Genomic DNA, 17,529 nt, shown 5'->3' with positions numbered 1-17,529 from the left:
CTAAAAAATTCAAACTATGTATGTAAAGTTATGTTACTGATTTCATATTATTTAATGATTTTCATATTATTTATTATTCAACACTATAATATGATTATGAATTCAAAACTGTATTTTTAAAAAACTAAAAAAAATCGGATATGACGAGAAAAGAAAAGAAAACTCATGAGATTCATTATAATATGGTGAAACAACTCGATCTGTATACCTCAAAACCTTCAACAAGTTTCTTTCTAGAAGTCATGGATCAAACATGATGGTATTCGAATTTTGTGTGTGTATATATATGTATATACACTCATGATGAAGAACATGATGATGGTACTGTAAAACCCAGGACTGACATACCTCATCTCACTAAACTAATGGTTCTACATTCAATTCAAATCCGGTGATGCAATTTATCACCTGTGCAAAGTTGATTGTGCTTGCCCAATATTTGGCGACCCGCCGTCTTGTAATCGAAGTTGCAAGAATGCTCTTCCGGGTAGCGGTGAGATCCGCAGAACATCTCCCCGCACCGGCACGCGAAGCCCGTTAAACCCACTTTTTTATTGCACTTCTTGCATCTATTCTTCGCTCTTCCATTCCTGTCACATTCACCGTCGCCGCCATTAACAGTACTGGTAGTAGCAGTTCGAGTATTGGAAGAAAGATCTGCTGATGGTGGGTCGGGTTGTGCTGTGAGGAAGATGGATATTCTGCGCTTAGCCATTTCTCGAGAGAGAAAATCTTCGTAGCATTTGGAACATAGGTTCTTGTTCTTTGCTGAGCCGTAGAAACCGCAACCCGCTGCGCACAGAGATGGATTTCCATTGTTGCCTGAATTCATGTTGGATCGGTTCGATTATTTCTCTGTTGTCGATGAAAGTAGAGGATTAATGATTCGATTTGAGTAGAAAAGCAAGAGTACAAGAGCTTCTGAGAAGTAATTTGTGGTTCATTGCTTCAGTTCGGCTTGATTTATAGACGCTTGATTCCTTGTTCGGTTCGGAATTCGGAATTCGGAAGCCTAAATTCCCCTCTAAAGAGGAAATTGAGGGATTTACGATTTAAAAATTTGATCCTTCTCTGAACAGGAAAACTTTTTGTCGGTTCGCCTCAGTTTAACAAAACGCGGCGTTTTATTCGTTTTTTACTTTTTTTCTTTTTGACTTGCCGTAAATATGCTCAACTTTCTCTTCAAAGTGATTTAGTATTTCTTAAATAAAATACGCTAGTCATTTATTATTAATAGTAATTATATTTATTACAGAATATTTGCAATTAAAGAATCGAATAATTAAATTTTAAATAAATAACTAAAATTACTAAAATAGTTTTCTCTAAAACAATTTATTATTTACTTACTTTTAATAATTATTATTTTTCCTTTATACAAATTTTTTCATCATTTTAATATTGCGTTTTATATTAAGCACTTTTAAAACTAATTTTTATCAAACATTATCACTTTCAGAAAGTCAGATTACCCAGACCCTATAAAAGTAATATTATAATCACAAAATGCTTAAAACCATTGCCTAATAATGGTGAAAGCTACCTACATAAATCATTATATTAAAAGTTTGTAGCATCTTACCATCCACTTTACTCAAAAAAATATACCAAACATACAAATATGATGGAAGCTATACGAATAACCCAGACTTTATATTGTAACTCAACTCAATATCTGAAAGAAAAGGAAAATTACAGTGAAGTCCAAAAAATTGGTGAAAACTTGAAGAATTAAGATCCCACAAATTCAACATATCCATATATATTACACCAGTAATTTTGTATCATGATTACTCCAAAGATATCCTTCTCCCATGAACGAATATATGATGCTGATTCCTTCCTACATCCTAGGTCAAGAAGACAAGAACAAATAGAATGATGAACAGAACCACCAGAAACAAAATCATCATAATCTGGCCTTTGGCTCCAGCTTTTTTCATGACCATGGCCACTTTTTTCTGCAACAAAATAAAAATATTAACTTTAAAATTCTCCGTAAAACAAAAGGACCAGCACAACCTTTTATCCAACCATGGTAAGATGAAAGGAAATTACCTGAACAAAATCAAGACGATTTGATGTACTGTCCATTTCCAAGCCCAATCCATCTATAATTTTCTCCTGAGAAAAGGCAAGACATTACATCTCAGTCAAATAAATCAGAAATATCCATCTCTCTTTTCCTTTTCTTTTCCTAAATAGCAATGTTGATATTCACCAAAAGATTAACAGAACAGTAAATCGTAGGGGCTGCCTTACTTTTGGATAAAGAGATTGGGTGGCAAATCAAAAGGAGCGACAATGCAACATTAGATAGTTCCTTACCTGTGCAACGAGTTCATCATGTATTGTAAGTCCAACACCACCAATTCTCTCTACACTTGCACTAAGCTCATCCAACTCCTCGTCCTGTTGCCTGCAATCATTAATTTATACGCAGTCAAGACCAAGAGAATACAGAGAAGAACCAGACTCCAGCAAACTGATATCCTGCTCTTCAACAAATTTTCCTACCAATCTCAGATGTTTCACGCATTACAAGAGTCAACTTGTCTTGTTTACTCTAGGCATGAAGTTCTGCTTTGTTTTTCCCTTTTTACGCCTCTTTTAATGCTCTACCTCTCCCTTAAAAAAGGTCAACCTGATCTTTTCTTTTTTCCTTTTCTTAAATATGAAAGGTCAACAATCAACGTGAACTCTTTCCAAATAAGAAAAGGTGAACAAAATCTTGATAAGGTTTAGTACAATTAATCGTATGAAGCAGATAAATGTGAGAGCAAAACACGGGTTTTGTTTTCATTCATTAATTTGTTTATGATGGTTCAACTCCAACACAATAATGACAAGAAAATAGGGAGGTGACTCAGATGAGGGACCATCTGAGCTGTTTGGGGAGAAGTCTGCTGTGCTAAATCAGATTGATAACATAAATCCCACAACTTCTTGATGGAGAAAGTGGAATCCCTATTCTAAAACTTCCAGAAGCCAAGAGGAGAAATATTTTTAAACTCAATTTCCCTGGAAGCAACCACCATAGCATGCAAGAAGAGTAAGAAAATTAGAACATATGCAATAGAATTAAGACATGCTGACATCAACTAAGAAATTTAACGGACGCAAACATCTGAAAAGAATTTGAGTGTAATTATGTGAAAGAAATGTGAAAAAAAGGCAGTTAGAAGGCTCTACTTGATAAGAAGCAATTGTCTATCTGATTCTGATGATATAAAATCATCATTATCTTGGACGCCGTAATGGGCGGATCTATCTACTTGATTAGCATTTGGCATCCGCATCAGTTCCCGTCGTATCCCACTCACACTAGTACCACGCGACTCCTTTCCTCCTGCCACCACTGCTTTCTTCATGTTGCTTACCTGAAAAGGTATTGAAATTCTTTAGGGATCCATAACCAAATGAATCTAAACCAAGGTTCGTGATGTTTAAATATCTAAAATTTTTTAGACATATGAAAAGGTGGTAACAAGAGTTCAGGTAGTGGAGCCAGGAATTTTTCTGGAGGCTGCCCTATAACTTCTCGGGGATAAAGTAGGTGACAAAAACTTGTAGCACATAATTTAACTGAAAAATAGAGTAATAGACAATTGTTAACATGTAAAATACAAAAAGAAAAGAAAAAAATATCAAAGTAAGAGTGAGTTTACACATATATAAAAAAACATAAAGAATTAAATAACTCTTAAGAATGTTAGGATAGGGCTCCATTGAGTCAAAATTCACATATTGTCTTTTGTACATTTGCTAATAGTAGTTATTTTTTTAGTCTTATTTGAGTAAATTACAATTTATTCATCCCACCTTGACAAGTAATGTGTTGTTGGGAACCAAAGGGTAAAATAATTTCGTAGGATGACCAATTAGTAAATAGCTTAACATTACAAGAAATGACTTAATTTATTATTTTATATTCTACATATGCTTCTTCATGTACAGCCAAAATTTTGAGCTTAGCACATAAAGTCAAACCCAAAAAAGGCCCAGGAGGTAATAATGAGCAATAAGGATACAAGCCAAAGGAAAATCAATAAGCTTGCACAGGAAAATCAATAAGCTTGCAAGCTTCTTTTACAAAAGAAAAAATTAATTAGAAGAAGAAAGAGGAAATACTCCATGAAGACAACTATAAAAATTTTCATTATATTAAGAACCATCATCTCCATCTAGGATTTTTTTTATATGTATAGAAGAGAAGAAAACCGAAGTTACAAGAGCACCTTTATTATAAAAATATCATAGGCCGAACAATACCAGAGGGTGCTTCGCGCAAAAATTTTCACTATACAAAGAACTATCCCTTTACAACTAGGTTTTTTCCTATATATAGAGAAAAGGAGAAAACCCAATTTTATAAGAATGCCTCTTATAATAAAAACACCACCATAGAGCCAAAAATATTGTATCATATGCAATAGGGTTCGCAAAAAAGATACTGTTTTAGTTTTTCTTTTCCTTCTTTGAGGAGGTACATCTTTCTGTATCTCTAAAAATTCTTTACAAAATAATATAACTAATTTTAAATATTTATATATTCTATAACTTTTTATGGTTATATCATGACTACTAATGTTGATTTTTTATGGTTAATATCATACTTTTTTTTAATTAAGAAGTTAAAATAAAATAAAAAATATTATATTAGTCCTTGACACTCCATTCTACCTCTATTTTAACCACTAACTATATAATATAATTGCTAATGATGCAGAAGCTCCAAATTACTTAAATAGATTAGAAAGCATAGTCCTATTAAAATATAAAATTATTATACTATTTCAGAATCTATTGTTATAGCTTTCGTAATTTTAATATTTTATTCTTATTAGTATTTTATTTTCTTATTTGTATCAGAAGTACTATTTTCTAATCCTATTAGTATTATATTTATTAGTGTAATTCTACTTCAGAAAACATACCTAGGGAGCGTTATAAATTTCTTTGTAAAAACCTTCTGAGTTATTTAATAAAATATTTGAGTTTTTAAATTTTCTGATTGTGATATGCAACCAAACCTTCAAATATGATGCTTAAAACTTCTTAGATGTGTAGAAACCCTAGGTACAATACCTAGGTTTTACCCTCAAACACCTAAGCAGGCAAATTAACCTAATTTGCCCTATAGCAGCTAGTATTAGAACCAAAAGTTCCTACACCACATACCAAAAATACTATACACAAACAACTCTAAACCCATTAGAATATTGAATAAAATAAAATAAAATCGTAAAACCTTAAAGACTCCAAGGGCTGCCGTTCACGACAGCCCCCAGAAACCCTCCTACAGAACTATGCCAGAAAAAGAAAACGCATCACTTGCCGCCATAATCCCCAACACCTGCTTCTCAGGATCCCATCCCTCTGCACAACTGCATCTCACACTGACCTCCAATTTACAACCCCCACATCCAGCCAAGTCAATTGATGGAAGCTCAGCACCACCTGGTGAGAGTGGATCCCATGCGCGCATCACTCACGAGAATATTGAATAAAATAAAATAAAATAAAATCGTAAAACCTTAAAGACTCCAAGGGCTGCCGTTCACGACAGTCCCCAGAAACCCTGCTACAGAACTATGCCAGAAAAAGAAAACGCATCACTTGCCGCCATAATCCCCAACACCTGCTTCTCAGGATCCCATCCCTCTGCACAACTGCATCTCACACTGACCTCCAATTTACAACCCCCACATCCAGCCAAGCCAATTGATGGAAGCTCAGCACCATCTGGTGAGACATGGATCCCATGCGCGCATCACTCACGAGTGGGCATTGCAAAATCATGATCTGTTTTGACTTTTTTAACCGGCTTTACCTCCTTTAAGGCTGGATTTTAGCATTTCATGATTTCCAAAAAATTTTGCTTACTTTTCTTATTTTTGCAATCATTTTCATAAAGTTAATATAATGGAAAATCTCAAACATGCAGAACCCTAACAAAAAGAATGAACCAACATTCAAAGAACGTAAAATTGACAACTCTTTCTTAGTTGTAGCTAAGCACAACCAAGCAATTAAAACTGAAGGAAGATTGCAATCATTCACCAATTCTCCAAAAATAAAAATAAGAAACTTAGAACCTTATTTTAGTCTCTAGGGTTGAACGACTCAAATTTTCAACACAGTTGCATTTATAACCATATAGACTAGTTTGAACGGATAATATGAGTACTTTGGTAACTCAGGAAAGTTTTGTTTCTATTCATCATAGTACCTATATTGGTTCCCTCTTGTATAATGTAATATCTATAATGTTCACACATATTCTTCTATATCAACTTTGATTTTATTTGACATGCTTAGCATAGTGAGACTACTAATACTTATCATTTTATACTTAGTTTTAAAGCAAATGACCCTCGAAGAGGTAAGTAAATATAAACATCCAAAAGCTCCTATGGTTAACGAAAAAGATAAAAAAAGAACAAGCTAGTTGAAGCTAAGATACAAGAACTGTCAAGTCTTCCAAAGAATATAAGTTTTGAGGTTATTCAAGACCTGTCACTACGTAAGGAGAGTTCTACAGAAGTTCCGTGCAAAGAGGAATCTAAGCTAATAATTGGATCTAGTGATGTTGAACTCAAGGATGAAGTTGAGTCACAAATGGTTCAATATGTTAATTTCATCCTACCGCCAGGATGTCACATTTTTGAACAACGATTTATTTCCTTTACGTTTGCTAGAGAAGAGAATGACCGAACAGACAGCCTGGTAAATTTTCATAGGGAAGCTCGAAAATTGATATTTTACATCATTCTCCACTTTAAAACTCATGACGAATTTTCTCCAACCAGAGAAGAGTGAGGTGGAATTGATTAGGTCTAGATCACCTAAATAGATTGGAAATTATGTTCTATTAAATATAATTAGGAGTTTATTATTATAGTTTTAGTCATTTAGAATTTTATTATCATTAGTATTCAGTTTTCTTATTTTATCAGTAGTCTTACTTGTTAATTCTATTAGTGTTAGTATTCTTAGTTCAATCCTACTTGGTAAAAGTTACTTAAGAAGCATTATAAATATTTCTATGGTTTCACTTTTTATAAGACACTTTAGTTATACAATAAAATATTTTGAGAGTTCTCCAACTTCCTAATTGTCTGATGCAATTAAATCCTTAAATGTGACTATTAAGAATTATTATGTGTTATATCTAAGAAATTTTAGATGTGATGTATAGGTTTTATCCCCGACACCCTAGGTAGGCAAATTAACACTTATTATCATACATTAGTTAATCTAATATGCGAACCAAATAATGTAATACATAATCATAATTACATTTATTCTATTCCCACTGAATCCCTTTTCCATCAAATTCTTATTCCATTTAGCCAAATACAAGGACCATTACAAGTATAAACCCGAAACTCTGACGAACTATACTCTAGAATCAAAGTAGAGAGCTGAAACTTTCCAACATCGTGATCAGCAATAGCAACGATCATTTGAAGGTCAAATAGAGGCAAATGAAAGGAGAGGAAAAAGGGGAGTGTTGAGCTATCTATTCTACAATCAAGGTTAGAGGGGAGAACTTTTGGCTATTATATGATTTAAATGATCTAATTAAGTAATAGGTTATTCAAAAGCTTAAACATGTAGGATAAGAGCTAATTACTATTTTACATTATATTCTTAACACCAAGAAATTAGAATAGAAAGTAGAAAGAAAATTATGCTTATAAATACATAAAAATTTAATGATGTCACGATTATTAGTTAATATGAACTAAAACAAGAAATGAGAGGGACAAGAGAAAGAAATCACTTCCCTGAACTGAACCTAACTTTTCAGAGAAAATGTTAAAGGAAAAGACAACATAGAAGCCATTTATTTTTCTTGATTAAATTCAGTTATAAAAATGTTAAAGTATGGAATAAGAATAGATGAGGCATTAGAAAGCTGGGTTCGTTTCATTATAAGCATCTAAGGGAAAATATAAGAAGGACATATATATCTGTAAGAGGATTTAGAAGGAAACCAACTCGTTCTCACATTCAAAGACCAATACCTCATGCTGAGGTGGAGGGGAGGAAGGGGGAGAAGAGAGTTTGCTATCACTGCCATGCTTGGAAATTGGAAATAACTGAAAATATCTTTAAATTATTATAAAGGTGATACCTGAGTGCGCGCATTACTGGTCCATCTCCTTCTTTTTTCAAGCTCCACTTCATCAATGCCATACCAAGCAGGATCTCTAGCTGCTACACCAATTGCTTTGTCTAATTCATCCATCTTCCTATCAAGGAGGAAAGCTTTCAGCAGCCATTGACATGGTTTAAATAGTTTAATCCAATAACAAGGTTATATCAATGATTTACTGTCCTAGAACATAATATAAAAGACATGCACAGCTTTATTTCAAAAAAAAAAATGCACAACTAGTACTGCTGACTCTGATTTCTCACTGACTTCCTATGTATCCAAAATCACAGTAATAACCAATAAGCAATTTAAAAAAAAAAAAAAGAAATGCTAGAGAATTTTGACCCACCAAATATGCAAAATTTTAATACCTGCCACTCAATGCTCTCACAACCAGCAACCAGCTCCTTCGTGAGATGCACCTGGTCTCCAGTATCAGGAGGAATTCGTTCCCATTGGCGAAAAGTAGATTGCAACTTATCAATCTAACAAAGTTGACCCAGAAAACAAGTTAGCTGATATATCCTCATGACTGCAAGGAGATCATTTCAATAAAAAAAATTCCAAGCAAAGCAACCACACAAACAAGTAAGAGAGAGGAAGAGAGATTAGTAATAAACCAACCTGGAGATCCATAATTTACGGTTGTAAACTAAAATTGAGAGTTCTTCTCATCTTAAATAACCTCAATTGACAGTACCTAGATCTCATTTACTAAAAATAACTGCTTTAACAGAACCTAACCATATTAAAGGTACTTATCTGCACAAGAAAGCACATATAAGCACTTATTCTGTTCCATGTGCTAAAATCCCAATATGTTCATTACAACAAGGTTAAGAAGATTAGAGATGGCTATTGCAACATAAATATACTTCCAGATCCATTTTCTTTCAACCACTTGCATCAAATTATTCACATATTTCTTTTACAAATGTGTCACATGAAAATCCCCTGACTTAATCGACTAGCTTTTTACCTTTTTTTTCTTAATTCAAAAGAGCTTAGCTAAAGAGCAAGAGCAAAAAGTTAGCTGCAATTAACTAAAGAATTACAATATAAATAATCTAAAGACCACAATTAAAATAATTATATACTCTTTTAATATAGATATAGCCCAAAAGTAATAAACCAAACTTTTCTATATCCTTGACATCATCTTTATTTTTTCAATTAAGAAAGCTATGTCCTCACAACCACGAACCATAACAACAACACAGAAAACTTACAGATTCTTGAATCTCCTCTTTCACAATATAAAATGGATCTTGTGCAGAAGACATCCTGTAACCAGTAAAAGCAAATATTCCTGCACCCATTCGAATAATAAACTTCCATCATCCAAATAAAAGCTAAAAGATCATAAATGAAAAGTTTTAAATTCAAGCAGATTACATGTTTGAGAAAGGGAATTGCATAATGCTCACAGATCTCAAAAGGAAAGAATTTCAGAAATAAGAAAGAGAAAACCCAGTCCTTTAAAACATTATGTTTGGACAACCACTTGCAAACAAAAGTCCAGCATTGCAATCAAATCTATGTTAAGGTCACAAAAGCCATAGTCTACAACTTGAGAACTGAGTCTGTGTTGTCAAGAAAGAGAAGGGAAACTTGAGATATCAATCTATGTTTAGTCACTGATTCTTACTTGATTTTGAAGGCTGGGTGAAGCTACATCATCATCATTGATTCTGCATAGGTTTTTATGGTGAGGAAACACAACATGATGTAGTTGCCTTCAATTTGTGGTGCTAACGGAAAGATTTTTTAAAAATTTTTACTCCCAAAATTCATATGCTTATGCACAAAAGCATTTATAGCTGTAATTAAAGAAAACATCAAAACAGTTCTACTTTCAACAACCATATATATGTGTATGTACAAGAAATAAAATCAAAAAGTAGATAATATTTTTGTTTACAACATGGAGGCGAAAATTTTCTATGCAACAAGAAACCTATGCGTAGAAACAAGACTTGTATATTCCTCTATTAGAGAGAAGAATTGCTTATTTTCAATACACTCAAAAGGCTAAAACACGCACAGACTCATTCTCCATATGATGCAGTTACAAAGAAACTAAACCTAAACCGATAATAAGTTAACACAAATAAATGTTGTAGTTCGGACATATAATTCGATCACCATTGTTATGAGAGTCAACAATAGAAATCTGCAACTATAAGAAACTCCCGAAAGTTCCAGAACAGAGCGAAAAGCGGCAACATTAACTAAATTTGTGCAAGAATGGTAATCATAGATGGTTTCAGAAATAAATTTATCTATAAAAATATACGGAAAACATTGACGAAAACAAAAATACTGAGATCTTTGTTAATTTATCTGGAAACAATTATCAAAATTAAAAAATGAAAAAATTACGCCATTATCAAAGTTAGAGACGTGTATTACAGACATAACAGAGAAGAAAACTGAAATTTAAAAATATGGATATGTCTAATCTAAAGAAAAAATTGAACGGAGAAACACGCTTACCAGTAACAGGTCTCTGTGTCGACAACCCTCTACTTCCCTAATCGGAGGTGAAGGTAAACGAAATAATCTCCGTGGATCGCAATTTTATGATGGTTTTTGTTCTGTTGATTGAAAGACAATGGAAAAATGGTTAGTTTCAGAGCCCAATCTTACTGGTAGGTCATCAGGCCCAATTCAACTTCTAATTAGGTTTACTATACGTACAGAAACATACGCATATGCAAATATACAAATATATTATATATTTTATATATATATACAGACAAAGTGTGCACCAATCAGAAGTCGACAACGTAATCTCTCTACAGTAACGAGCAAAGGCGAAGCAGCTCTGATGAAATGTCTGCCCCACTCTCATCATTTAGTGTATTGATCTATATATGTTAATCTCCATAATTACAAACCATTTGTCAACGTTACCTTAAATATTGAACAGAACTTGGGTTTCATAATTCAACAAGGGCGAATGGCTGTTCATCAAATCAATTCCAATAATTAATCATTCAACTCTTGCTTAAATCGCAAACTCAAATCCACTAATTGAAGAATTTTAACCTCCATGTATTGATTATGTTTTTTAATTTGTAAAATCAAACCCATTTTTTTAAAATAAAAAAAATGTCTTCTTTATGGTTAATTTCCACAAGTCATTGCTTTTTAAAATTCTCATTTTAGATGCCTTTAAAAAATCTCTTTCCTTAAATATATGACAATGCTTTTCTACTTGAATTGTCAAGAACTTCGTTTCTTCTTTAAAGGAAAAAAATCAAATTTTGATCTTTCTTGCCAGTTAAGGAAGTCGGAATTAAGAGTTTCGTACGAAGAAGTAACAACATCAATAAATATAATATCTCATTAGGTAAAGTATGAATTATATTATTATAATCTCTAAAAACCCAAAATGATAGAAAAAAATAAAAGCAAATAAACTAAAGATAAAACATCTTCTACTAAGAACTCAAATTTTCGAAACATAAAGATACTAGAGAACTAATGAATTTAAATACATTATAGGAATCTCTCTCCATAATTAAATTATACATATCCTTTGATGGTATTTCGTCTAACCCTAAAACACCATTATAATGTTTTAGCAAAACTATTATGTTTCTCTAATCTCGATAAACTATATATACATTTTGAAGATAATGAGCAAGTTAAAGTTGTTGAACTCGAGCTATCTATTTCATTATTCCCCAACAAAACTTATCCTTAAGGCTCCAATTCACCGAAAAAAAAAAAAAAAGAACTCTTAAAGTTTTAAATTAGAGTGTGAAGATTCATCCACTTCATTCATGTAGCCACCAGTTTCTCACCCACCATATACACCGGTCTACCAATAGTCTCCACCTTTGCTCTTCCAAAGATAATGCTATCATCAGTGAGTAATAATTTATGTTGCTCAACGAATCTCGATCTCATGAACATTTCTTTTCTCTTCAACCTGTCTTAACATTACTGAAAAAGTTTCTGTACACAAAATAAAAATATAAGAGAAGACAAAGTCTCCTTGAAGAGTAACCCTCCCTGAAAATATAAAGACGTCACGACTTGCCATTCACCAACATTGAATAGAAAACTATTGTACTACCTCCATAACCAAAGACAAATAAGAACCAACGAATTCTAATTTGAATAGCATACCCTCCAAAAATGGTTATTCTACTTTATCATAGATTTTCTAATATCCAATTTTAACTCAGAATAAAACTACAGAGTATTTGAGTGATTTTCAAGAAAAAGAGTGATTTCAATGCAATCAGAGCAAAAACTTTGATTTCAAATATATAATTATGTATAGATTCTTAACCATTACGTTACTAAGCAAAACCAATAATTATTTTCCTTTACTTTTACATAACAATTGAGTACAGCAGCCCTATGCATGAGAGTATAGATAGCATTTATTTTAAAAAAATCCCAGAGTTTGCATGGCTGGATTGTCTTCTGTCCATTCGTATTATACCAATATGAATTTATCTGCTTTTCTATTTTACTAACAGCACATGCTTATGATTTAATTATGCATATTGAATTAATCCTGAAGGTTTTGCCTTACCATAATTTAACATTTGCAATCATAAATATCCAATTTTTTAAATGCCAGTTTCTTTCCATATGAACTGTAATTACAAGATTGCAAGTTGTCTTGGCTTCATAAAATGAGCAAAGTCAATGGCTACAAAATAGCTCCCATCTCTGGTTTAAACTAATTAAACTCCAAGCTTTATTATCAAGTACTTTTTTTTTTCCACTACCATTATCATCATCACATAAACAAAAATGTTGTTTGAGAAAGAGCACCTTGATTTGTTCTTTGTCCCTCTGGGCTTGCTCGTCATGTTCTGCTACCATCTCATCCTTCTTTACAGAGTCCTCTACCTTCCCTACACAACAGTAATTGGCTTCATGAACAATGATAAGAAAATCTGGGTTGACAGAATTATGCAGGCAAGTCAACTTACTGATTACTCTTCGGATCTTGTAACCCTAATTTTTTAAAATGGATTTATGGTTTTGCAGGTAGATAAGGCTAATGTAAATATGGCTCTCTCTGTACTTTCAACAAACACCTCTGCTGCAACATTCTTAGCTTCAATCTCCTTAACTCTCGGCTCTGTAATTGGAGCCTGGCTCGGAAACTCCTCCTCCAACAACCTTTTCGAAAACAAGTTAATCTATGGCGATACAAGGCCAGCCACCATATCAATCAAGTACATATGCTTGCTCACCTGTTTCGTCCTTGCTTTCGCCTGCTTCATCCAATCAACGAGGTACTTCATCCACGCAACTTATCTGATAACCACACCGGGAAATGACATACCTCCTGAAATTGTGAAGAATACAGTAGTAAGAGGAGGTGATTTCTGGTCGATCGGGCTTAGATCTCTGTATTTCGCTTTCAATTTTCTTCTCTGGTTTTTCGGTCCAATTCCAATGTTTGTTTCCTCGATCGTCATAGTAATTATACTTCATTACCTTGACACAAACTCAACTCCGACGCCGTTGTACCATCAGAGGTTTCTAGGAGGCCAGGTAGGCAAAAGGCTTGATATATGATTGAGATTCTTGTTTGCATTATTACGCCATTGTTGCAGAGAAGAATGAAATACAAGTTCAAGGAAAATTCTTTGAAAAAGAAAATCAGATTCTTCTTCTTCTTCTTCTTCTTCTTCTTCTTCTGCCAAAATCCCTTGTTCTACATTTCCATTTAAATAAATATAATAAACTAATAGTTGTTTCATTTAGAAAATCTACTGATTTGAATCTACAGGCGAATTAAACCAAGCTTTACTCACTTTACTAATTTTAAAATCTATAAAAAAAATTAAAAAAAAAATTATCATATTTCACAAAATATTATACACTTTTTCTCCTATTATTAATTTTATTTTAAAATTTTGATAGAAAAATGTGTTTAAAATGTAAAAATTAATTAAAAGTAGTATAAAAATATTTTTAAAAAATTAAAACATATATGAATATATCTTCTTATATAATAAAAAAAATATCAAAAATCAAATACAGAAACATATTTAATAGCTTCTAAAAATTGATATCTTTAAACAAATTTTTTTGTTAATATTAAGATATTTAAATGATAAATTAATGGTACAATATTAAATTTATTTTTATTATTATTACAAATTTTATAATTTTAAATATTATTATTTTATAATGTATATGATAATTTCAATCGTCACCCAAACTTAATCGAGTCTCTCATCAAGTATGTGTTAACAAATACAAATCGAAAACATATTTTTCTATATAAATTAGTAATTTTTTTATGTGAATTATGGATAATTTTTATTAAATTTATGATGGATATTTATAATTAAATGAAATGTATTGGCATGACTCAATATAATAATAATGAAGATGATACTCAATCTAGTTTTATTATTATTAAAACATATTGAAAAATAATTAAATGTATACAATTTTAAAATTTTAGTAGCTAACTATTTTCATGTACCATATCTATATTAATGCTGATACATAGTTTCTTAAATATTAATTAATTATTATATAAATTAAAGTATTATTAATTCAAACAATCATAGTCTATTTTTCTATGCATATATATATATATGATTTTTTATCGCTTAAATTCAAATGGGCTGACAATAAAATTTATGAAAGAGTTAAATGTGGAACAAAATCAATACAATAGTTAATGTAATACCCTAAATTAATTTTTAATATAATTTAAGATTTTTTTCTAAATATAATTTTTTATTTTTTAATTTTAATTTAGAGTAAAAAATGAAATAAAATTGATAGAGAATTAAATTGAAAATAATTTTGAGAAAAATTGGTGAAAATTTGAATTCTGTGAGTATTTTTGAAAGAAAAATAAAAAACCAGATATCAAAATACAATTTAAAGAAGTTTTGTCACGTAGGATGCCTGGTCAGCAGCCCCGACGAGATAGAACGCGTCGCGTGATAGCGGACACTGACACGGTGCCACGCGGGTGATCCATGTGCCCGCGATCGAACAGCTCAGATCTGTTCCCGCGCAGACGAACGGCCCAGATGAGTTCCCCCACAAACGTGATCAGATGGTCAGATTTGAATGCGATTGGACGGTTCAGATTAGATTGTGATGAACGATCTAGATTGAATCGCGATGAACGGTTCGGATTAACTCCCTATTTAATCGCGATCGGACAGTCTAGATCAAATGCGATGAACGACCAAAATCAAAAGTGGATGAATATAAATAATCTCCATCCACACCAAACTCTAACCCTAGCCGTCAGACCCCCTCGCCGGAGAAGAAGAACCAGCCGTCGGGAAGGAGATCGTCACCACCTATCGTCGTGTCGGAGCCCTTTCTGACTGCCAAAATAGGTAAAAAGAAAAATTCTTTATTCATAATTAAATTTTAAACACACACATGGCCAAATCGGAGCAAAATGACCAGTCGATTGATCGGAAAATGTGGGCAAAGTCCGACGGCGCCGCCCCAAGGAATTCCACAAAATGCCTCCGATGAGGCCCTTCCTAATTCCCATTCTACGTAATTTTTCAACCGTTGTGATCACCGTTTCCTTCTATACAGGTTTACCGGAGCAAAATACTCAATCGCAGCGTGAGCCGAAGGAGCTGCCGCACCGGAGAGCTCTGCGCTGGTGAGTTTTAATTTTTTGTATTTTTTCGATCAACCGATGCCCCTTAGCATGTTTTCTCGCAGGGATTAATACGAAATCGACCGAAAACAACCGACTTGAGGTGGACCGCCGTCGTGCCGGAATTCTGAAATTGGCCAAATGGGCCCTAAGACTGATTTAGAGTTTGTTTGGGACATTTGTAGGTACTTATATCATATTTTGATTCTCGAAGAAAAATTCAGGGAACCTGGGGATCGCTAGTGGGTGCAGTCAATAGTTTAGCATTTCGGGTATCAAATTAGTATGAATTTTTCACTCTATTCTATGTTATGGAATTGAAATTTAATTAAAATGTTCATAATTAATTACGGATTTCTAATGGATGCAGAATAAAAAACTATTCCTTGTTGATTTCTGTTGATTGTTTTTACAATTTAAATGTATGATAGTGCTTTATTGATTTATTTTATAGGTTTGAATGTATGTATTGTTATTTTACTTGTTAACGGTTGAATTAGAAAATTTTATGTTAAAAGTAAACGAAAAACTTGTGTGATTAAGTAACTGAATGAAACGACAGCTTTACTGGACATTTTGGGAGATGGTGGATGGACAAGGTATACAGAGAACCCTACCGTGAACGTGTCTCATACTGGATGGGGTATGAAGACTTGGTAATTTAGCGCTCACACCGGACGGGGTATGGGGATGTCTGGCTTCACCCTCATACCAGACAGGGTATTGAGATTTGGTAATTTGGCGTTCATATATGACAGGGTATGGGGACGGCCCGTAATTGAGAATGTTAAAGGAAAAGGTTCACGTGTAGCAGAAAAATTCCTATGAACCCTTATGGATACCAGCAAGCTGATGGAAAAATAAGCAATTATTGTTTGATGATTTAAATATGAAAGTATGATTTGTGCGATATTGCCAACTATATATGAAATCATTATATATATAATGTTATTATTTTCTATATGTTGTTTTCTATAAATTTCACTGTGGTAAGTAGACGGTAAATAGTTTTATTATTAATAAATGAATTTGCTTAATTTAGTGATCTATTAGTTGTTTTTATTTTTTATTTACCAACCTTCATTTATGTGTTGGTGATATAGCATGATATTCTTACTGAGGTAGTGTACTTCATCTCTTATTTAACCATTTCAGATCAAGAGAGTCAGGATCCATAACTCGATCCGTAAGAGGGTTGCGAGTAGAATGCTAGTTTTTTTTATTTACTGTTCATTTTCTTATTTCTTTGTATTTCTTTCAAAAATGTCAATTCCGTAACACTAATCTGTATTTTAAGTTATTGTGTAATGAATGTAAACTTTGAACATTTATTTCGTTTCCGCACTTTAATTATCATTTATTTCTTTTAGATATTTTTGGAGTCGTTGCGGTTAAAATATTATTTTTTACTATTTAAATTATAACGATAAAATTAATAATTCATTAACATTAAGAATTTATTTTTTCTAAACTAAATATCAAGTCTTTTGGAAATGTATGATACTAATTTTTGTCTTTTACATGCTACCAACACATAAAAATGTTTATATATTAATATAAATAATCATAGAATTTCCAAACTCATGAAAAAAAAAAAAAAAATCAACAATTTGATAAGTTACATCCTTAAAAGACTCGATAAAGTTTTCTGTTACTTTTTTTTTTTTTGAGAAATAAGAAGTAAAATATAAAATTTACTTTTGTGATAACTTAGACATTATGAAGAAGA

The 17,529-nt window shown here is 32.4% G+C and overlaps 3 protein-coding genes and 1 long non-coding RNA gene across 6 annotated transcripts; 1 reads left to right on the top strand and 3 right to left on the bottom strand.

Annotated features, from left to right (window-relative positions):
* Positions 1 to 152: 152 nt before the first annotated feature.
* On the bottom strand, positions 153 to 1,060 carry LOC148252890 (putative zinc finger A20 and AN1 domain-containing stress-associated protein 8). The gene has a single exon (XM_088207199.1). The coding sequence runs from the start codon at positions 830 to 832 to the stop codon at positions 383 to 385; it is 450 nt and encodes a 149-aa protein (XP_088063325.1). The 5' UTR covers positions 833 to 1,060; the 3' UTR covers positions 153 to 382.
* A 572-nt stretch (positions 1,061 to 1,632) lies between these two features.
* On the bottom strand, positions 1,633 to 10,818 carry SYP61 (syntaxin of plants 61). 2 transcript variants are annotated; one of them, XM_088207579.1, is made up of 9 exons: positions 10,664 to 10,817; positions 9,816 to 9,858; positions 9,397 to 9,476; positions 8,539 to 8,652; positions 8,144 to 8,257; positions 3,193 to 3,380; positions 2,329 to 2,419; positions 2,059 to 2,124; positions 1,633 to 1,961 (listed from the first exon to the last, which is right to left on the bottom strand). In XM_088207579.1, exons 3-9 carry the CDS (start codon positions 9,448 to 9,450, stop codon positions 1,851 to 1,853), a joined length of 738 nt encoding a protein of 245 aa, XP_088063705.1. In that variant the 5' UTR covers positions 9,451 to 9,476; positions 9,816 to 9,858; positions 10,664 to 10,817; the 3' UTR covers positions 1,633 to 1,850. The 2 variants fall into 2 exon arrangements, with proteins under 2 accessions (XP_088063705.1, XP_088063704.1); XM_088207578.1 differs by lacking the exon at positions 9,816 to 9,858 and having other exon boundaries at positions 10,664 to 10,818.
* An 825-nt stretch (positions 10,819 to 11,643) lies between these two features.
* LOC110822101 (uncharacterized) lies at positions 11,644 to 13,534 on the bottom strand. 2 transcript variants are annotated; one of them, XR_015813508.1, is made up of 4 exons: positions 13,396 to 13,534; positions 13,129 to 13,321; positions 12,968 to 13,050; positions 11,644 to 12,133 (listed from the first exon to the last, which is right to left on the bottom strand). It is a non-coding gene; the product is annotated as an uncharacterized LOC110822101 (long non-coding RNA). The 2 variants fall into 2 exon arrangements; XR_002541202.2 differs by having other exon boundaries at positions 11,644 to 13,050.
* On the top strand, positions 12,947 to 13,820 carry LOC110822100 (spastin, putative (Protein of unknown function, DUF599)). Its single transcript, XM_088208101.1, has 2 exons — positions 12,947 to 13,114; positions 13,187 to 13,820. Exons 1-2 carry the CDS (start codon positions 12,947 to 12,949, stop codon positions 13,721 to 13,723), a joined length of 705 nt encoding a protein of 234 aa, XP_088064227.1. The 3' UTR covers positions 13,724 to 13,820.
* The last annotated feature ends 3,709 nt before the right edge of the window (positions 13,821 to 17,529 follow it).

The sequence above is a fragment of the Carica papaya genome, chromosome 7, assembly GCF_054855325.1.
Source record: "Carica papaya isolate Zhongbai chromosome 7, ASM5485532v1, whole genome shotgun sequence".
NCBI lineage: Eukaryota > Viridiplantae > Streptophyta > Magnoliopsida > Brassicales > Caricaceae > Carica > Carica papaya.
This window is presented reverse-complemented; position numbering and strand designations above follow the sequence as displayed.

What these genes read in the sequence shown, in the direction of transcription:
- LOC148252890 (XM_088207199.1), bottom strand. Translation starts at nt 832, where the DNA reads ATGAATTCAGGCAACAATGGAAATCCATCTCTGTGCGCAGCGGGTTGC.
- SYP61 (XM_088207578.1), bottom strand. Translation starts at nt 9,450, where the DNA reads ATGTCTTCTGCACAAGATCCATTTTATATTGTGAAAGAGGAGATTCAA. An exon ending in CCAGTAATGCGCGCACTCAG is followed by an intron (nt 3,381 to 8,143) that starts GTATCACCTTTA and finishes ATACCTTTTCAG; the next exon opens with GTAAGCAACATGAAGAAAGC. An exon ending in ATGATGAACTCGTTGCACAG is followed by an intron (nt 2,125 to 2,328) that starts GTAAGGAACTAT and finishes GCCTTTTCTCAG; the next exon opens with GAGAAAATTATAGATGGATT.
- LOC110822100 (XM_088208101.1), top strand. Translation starts at nt 12,947, where the DNA reads ATGTTGTTTGAGAAAGAGCACCTTGATTTGTTCTTTGTCCCTCTGGGC. An exon ending in GGGTTGACAGAATTATGCAG is followed by an intron (nt 13,115 to 13,186) that starts GCAAGTCAACTT and finishes ATGGTTTTGCAG; the next exon opens with GTAGATAAGGCTAATGTAAA.